General features: G+C 35.8%; 1 protein-coding gene across 1 annotated transcript in view; it reads right to left on the reverse strand.

Moving 5' to 3' along the window:
* The window catches only part of LOC124630994, a 133,487-nt gene extending 128,702 nt beyond the window's left edge, over positions 1-4,785 (reverse strand). The window contains exon 1 of the mRNA XM_047165061.1: positions 4,306-4,785. Within this exon, the coding sequence (XP_047021017.1) occupies positions 4,306-4,321 (16 nt within the window). The 5' untranslated portion in view covers positions 4,322-4,785. The remainder of the gene's footprint in view (positions 1-4,305) is intronic.
* Between the last annotated feature and the right edge of the window lie 2,153 nt (positions 4,786-6,938).

A 6,938-nucleotide genomic window follows, 5' to 3' on the forward strand; every position in this document is an offset into this window, starting at 1 on the left:
CTTCATTGAAGCTCAAAATCTATCCAAATAAATCTAGAAACATTTCTTTGAATTTCGTCCAAAAATACTTGAATACAACAACAATTGGAGTAGTAGTAACCTTTTTCGGACTTTTACGAGTAACGATAAAAGATACGGCACTTTTTCACAACAAGCCAACAGATGCGTGAAGCAATCCAATATACCATCCATATTATTGCAAAATCTTGATGTTACTTTCGTTTTTCTGAGTAATAGTTTTTGTATGTACTATAACTTCTGAGCAGTTGCCATTTTGAAAATAAGAAACGTGGTATTAAAAGGCGTAGATTGAGAATAAGCGTGATAGACCTTTGAAAGGTTTAAAGTATACCGTGATTTTTAGGATTGTAAACAAAACTCTCCACTGTTCACATTGATGGCCTATGTATGTATATATGGCTTTGAAAAGAGTACCACGAAGCTATAAGAAAAATAATACCATCATCCTCCGAGCCTTTTTCCCAAACTATGTTGGGGTCGGCTTCCAGTCTAACCGAAAAATAATACCATAAACAAAATTAATTTAGTTTTTAAGGACTTGATATTCCAAATATAAAACGAGAATTCAAAAACATTATCAAAAAATAAAGACCCAAAACCTGTAGAAAATTATATCAAGGAAAGCAAAGCAGGAAATTACGTAAGTGTTACTCAAAGTAAGACTGACGTCAGACTGACATTGATCGCTACTGCTAATAAAAGGAGTACGAGTATGCAAGAATGATAAATGGACGGAGACAAAGATGTGTGTGAAGGACAGCGTGGTATAAATGGAAATAAAAGCAACTTGATGCTCTAGTAATCATAATTTATCACCTCCGTTTTGCTTGAGTTTTCCTTGAGTGGGAAAAGCTTTGAGATGATGTCAGACTATTTGATTCAGTTAGGGATGTTTGAGAATAATGAGGACATTGATATTGTGTCATGTTTCCTTAATAAAATATACAGGAGTGCTTTATTTAACTTCATCAATGAGGGATTTTAATGGACTTAGGATAAATTTAATACAAATATATTTATTTCGTTAACAATAATCATATTGTTAACGAAATAAATATATTACGATATTGGAGCCTTCTTTTAAGCAGATAAGAGCCTGTAGTAGAAGACTGCGCTTCCATAACTGAGGATATAAATATGCTCGCAATTATTACTAATTTTAATTGCTATTCCACATTTCGAAAAAAATAATATTAACTAAAACGCCGCCCGAGAATCACATTATACAGTTCACCGAACTTACGAAGCCTTTTGATATCACCACACAAAAATAGTAATTTTTGTGTACCCATCGCTCAAACTCCGCTTGTTAAAACGTCAAGCGTACAGTTAAAACAAGTTCACTTTGTGTCCGGCCATATAAAATCTGATCCACGCACAGGTAATGAAAATACTTTTGCTACAAAATGTAACCTAAATTATTACTACAGTATAAATGACAGAGGACAGGGATACCTCAAGGGAATATATTGGGACCCACATCATTTGAATGTGCTGATATTAAATAAAAGGCTTTTATTATCAAGTCACATGAGTAATATGTTTTTCTGAAACAAGGGTTAAATAGAAATAACTGTTCTTTAAGCCTATGACACAAAGGATTACAATAATATAATCCAGTAGTGAATTGATTCAATCCTCTAATGACCATTCTATTTTCGCAACCGCTGCTTAAATTCCCTTCGATGCCTTTAATGTGTACTCGGCAGTATTTAAAGTAACTTCAGGTATGTAAAACGAATTTTAACTTATGGCATAACTAAATTACTATTACTTATTAATTACTATACTTTAATGACCAGATATCTAGCAACATGTTAGAGACCATGGCTGTAATTTGCTATCACCTCTTTACAATCTTCTGTAGAACTCAACGGTTTTTATGGGTAGTCTAATCTTTTTCATACCCGAAGGTATACGTCTTGTCCTATCTATAGTATATCTATATATGTCTTGTCTGATCTTAATTCATTTCATGTCACCTTGCGGTTATTCAGCTCACCACAAAGCGGTCACCTTGTTAGTCTGAAAAAGATAAACTTTCCCACCCTTGGATTTACCTTAGATATAAATAATAAAAAAGACGACCTCTGTGGCGCAAAGGTCACCAAGCCGGACTGCCGAATCTGAGGTCCCGGGTTTGATTCCCGGTTCGATCGACATTTGTGTGATGAGCATGCTTGTTGGCCGTGGTCTGGGTGTTACAATATGTATTTATAAATATGTATATATGTAGCTATATGTAGTTTATCAGTTGTGTTAGCACCCATAACACAAGTTAATTAATAACTTACCATGGGGCTAACCAACCGTGTGTGAAAAGGTGTCCCGACATTATTATTATTATTATATTATAAATCTTCCAACAATATTATGACCCATTTTCATAATAATTGCGTGATTATGAAAACTAGCTCTTATGCACATAAAGAAGACAGGCTTGTGTACTTCAAGATAATATAGCTTTTATTTAAGCAAACTAAGTACTTTTCTTTGTGAAAGTTGATATTCGTGTCTTTAGTATTTATAAAGGGCAAAGTTAATATAATAAATTATTTAGTTCTACACGTCTAAATGTCAATCATAAAGTTATAAGGGGAAAACTATATTATTCACTAAAAATAGAACAAAGTTTTATGTACACAGAGTCATAATAGCTACGTATGTAGCTATTTATAGTATGTTTAATTTCAGAACTAAATCCTCTCATGAATCAATTTTGGTACACAAAATCCAAATCTCAAGTTACATCCCCCTGTATTTGACCTCGGAGCTATATGAATGAACTTATTTGAATTGACAAAGTAATGGCCGTCCAAGGTTGCGGGTTACACCAAGGTGGCACAAAGTTCGAAGACCCAGACAACCTGAGTTCTACAACCTTGCATTTACGAGTCTTTATTTTCTGAAGGACAAAAACCGCACCCTCTAAAAAGGATATTAAGGGTTCGATTTTATTTGTGTCTCGTACTACTTTCTTTGGAATAGACTGAGATAAGCTGTGTGAACAGTTTTATTCTTTCTGCTTCTGATAGAATTGTGAAAATATCGAGTCGTATGCGTATCATTCATGTAATGTATTCTTCTTCAACGTAAGATATTATCATTATGTACTTATGTATCCTCTTTCCTAGGATAGGATACGTTAGGCAAAGGTTATGGCGTCGTCCTAATTGGCAGCGATCGCACGATGGCGCGATGCGTTTTTCATCTCACGCTCTCACTTGCGAGGTTCAAATAGGACACTCTGATGAAATCTGTATGTTTGAACTCATCGAACGACGAGAACGCATCGTGTCATCGTACAATCGCTGTCAATTAGGACGACGTCTTAGATGAAAAACGCATCGCGCCATCGCGCGATCGCTGCCAATTAGGACGACGCCTATATCATTGGTGTCCGTTACATACTTACGAGAGTGTATTTTTTAGGTTTAATTAAATTATGTTCAGAGGTATTGATTATCTCAAGATAAGCTAAACTACGGACAGGTATTGAATTTTCAAGATAATTTCAGTAAGAATATTTTCGATGCACGTGTTCAAATGTATTTAACCAAGCCTTTTACAGCTGCATAAGTAGATCCTGGCTGACAAATATTTGTATGACTAAATGAACAAATACCTGATAGAGTAATGTACAAAAACTCTATATAATTCCATAAATAAATTTGAAAGGACTATGCGACTAAAAAAGAACCTACGAAAGAAATTAATGAACGTAGTGTGACCATATGGCTGAAAATTGTAAGTATCAGGTATATAACTGAAAGAAACAAGAAAAAGCAATTGGTATTCTACTTCTTTATTCTTTTTATTGCGGGATTGCAAGACCTTTTCAATCTAAATTATCGATTCTCCTCTAATTAATATGTTACCTTTAGGTACGTATATTATATGATTTTACTATAGCTGGTTGTCTCCAAAATACAAGATTTTCACGTACCATATTCTTTAACACACCTTAGATATATTTTCTATCCTAAACAGTTGATTTTATCTGGCCTTAAATATTTGTCGTAGGATCTTAGTGAAAAACATATTTGAACAACATATTTGAAAGAACCTATTTCTGGCAACGGTTACACAATGTGAATATACCCGTATTAGGTAGAAATAAATCAGTACCTACCTGTCAGGCACTGAAAGTACCTACTTAGGCTTAATCGATTTCAACCAACTCGACCAACAAAAAGACGACCAAAATAGAGACTATTGTAATATAATGAAAGTACGCTTCAACAAAAAGGCCCGAAATATAAATTACATAAAAAGGAAACTTACCTTTTGAAATTCTCATTTTGAAGACGCTGGCTCACTCCTCACTCAAGCGGTCACAAGGGTTCCATTATTACGAACTTTATCATAAATTCTACAATAATTGTAATCTTGAACTATATTTTTATACTACGAACATTTCTAAATCGTTTTTAACTTCACTCATCATGACTAAACTACTCGAAGCCTAATTACGGAGAAAACTATTTAATTTCATAATTACACCCCAAAGAAGTATTCACTCGGTGTTGCTAATTAGCAAAGAACCCGCTTTTGCGGTAAATGTCAAGAGAGAGTGCAACTGAAAACAAGGTTGGGGTTCTAGCGCGGGAAAACGTGTCAAGGTTATACTGGCACTTGAATGAGAACGCGGCGGACACTGCAATCAAACCACCACGCGATCACGTAACCGACCTACACGTACGAACACTATTTCTAACTATTTGTATTCAAATACGAGAAAAATATAAGCGCAATCAGTCATTTTTTAAATCCAAACACACTTAAACTTAACCTAAACACAGGGCACTACGTTAGTTCCGACGTCGCCAGCCGAGAATGCATCGGAACGTTAAGTTTCAAACCGCGCTGCACCACTTTCAAACTATGGCATTTTATTCTTTTTTCAAATTCCCGTCCGTGAGATGAGAACACGCGCGATGCAACATCCCTCCGTCGAGCACCGAATGGACTGGGCTCTTCGCCGGCAGAGGCCGCTGCCCGCGAAATTGGCGCAATTTCGACGCATGCGCGCTGCATTTGCGAATCGGCGGGACCCGATGCGACCCGACGCCCCTCGCTTGATAGAAAAATCGAGGACGTAATGTGACGTCAAGCAGTCGTACACAATATGGGTTAATCGGACGTAACAAAAACAACTTTTAGACCTCATGCTAATTCCGCGTCCTTGCATCGACTACCTTGCGTTACGTCACCGTGGTAAGACCATGAATTACTTTTAATGGTTCCATTCTTTTACCCTTATCATTCTGTTCGCTTGCACCCATTATTCTTAGAGGGAAAAAATACAAATCTCTTTTCTTAATCCCGACGGATGTAGAGGGAGATTGTTTTGAATATTCGACCGCCTCTGCGTGCCTTCCCGGCCTACAAAACTATATTTCGTTTCATATCGTATTCGCCCGGGGATAGTTGGCAGATAGGCGAAAGAGGTGCTTCCGTAACTTATCAAGATTCAGATTATGGGGTGGGGACTATTGCAATTTGTATGTTATCTTGTATTTTTGGCGACCTGATTGATTTTGGTTTTTGATTGTTTCGAAAAAATGTTTTATCTACACCTTCGACAAAGGCATTATCAACTTCAGTAGATGTGCTACACTAATTAAGATTTCAAGTATAACACAGGCTTACCCTAATACGTAGATTCTACAGACACACATACAAGATTTTCTTGACTACATCGGCAAAAGTAAATAAGAACTAAAATTGTACCTACTCGTGATTGCGGCAGATTAATAATAGAAAACTCTAGAGAACCTAGTAGTTAATCTACATGAAAATAAAAGCCTACGAACCGAAGTAAATTTTAAGCAACTAATTTTCATCCGCCCGGGCCCGCTAAAACTCCAAATAATTTCAGTCGATTTATATAACGCTTTCTTTAATAACTTAAAAAGGTCAAATTTTCTCAAACGAGTCATTTAAATACCGTTGTAATAAGTTTGTTCAAGTGAAGAACAAAATGTAAGAAATAATAAAGAAAATGGAACTTGGTAATTAAACGCCTAATAGAAATGTCCGAGCAACTCCCTTCCACGTGTTTAGTAACATTGCTCTAAAGGGTTTCAAAGGAACTTAGGAACATAAGAACTGTGCAAAGCAGTTGTAAATAGTTTGAGCAGTTTGCAAAGCTTTAGTTCTCGTTAACAGGGATGAATTTGCATATGGGGACGCTAATTTGTCTTTAGGCTCTTTTTGCTGAAATACTGAACTTTAGATTGCAGTTTCCTGAAAGACAATATAACATCAGAGTAGTTCACCGTACTGAGTGTAACTACTATTATACACATTAAACTTTGTCTCACACCTCTAAGATCTAGTCGTTGCAAATGTGATCTCTATGTGAGGTTCGAATGGGTAGTGGAATAGAACCTAGTGTACCAGATTCCAGTCTAAGATTTGATTGGTTGATGTAGTTAGTGGTGTGTGGTGTTGCACCCTATACCGCTCGTAAGCTCGTAGTTTTAAGACAATAGAAAATCTATTGTGTCCTGCGCATATCTGTGCTCTGGCATACAAAGGGCCCATCGGTTGTATTTTGAGAAAACTAAGCTGGTCTTTAAAAAGTTTGCAAATTGCGACTCACGTTATAAATATTTAGTTCTCAGTAAACGTCCGACATTATCATTAATAATTATTATAATGCAACAAAATGACTTATCGTTCTTGTCTTAGCTGGTTGACCCACATTTTGTTTGAATACCTAGATAATTTATTTACAGCTAGAGAAATCGTGGAATGTTGACATTATCGCCAGTAAGTCAATAATTTTGCGTATTCAATAATCTTAGATTACAATTTTAAGCAAATACTCGACCATAATTATGTATAAGGTAATATTTAAGTCACAGGCACTTGCAGAGAGGTTACAATTGTAATTGTATTTTATCTAACCA

This window comes from Helicoverpa zea, chromosome 6 (assembly GCF_022581195.2).
Source record: "Helicoverpa zea isolate HzStark_Cry1AcR chromosome 6, ilHelZeax1.1, whole genome shotgun sequence".
NCBI lineage: Eukaryota > Metazoa > Arthropoda > Insecta > Lepidoptera > Noctuidae > Helicoverpa > Helicoverpa zea.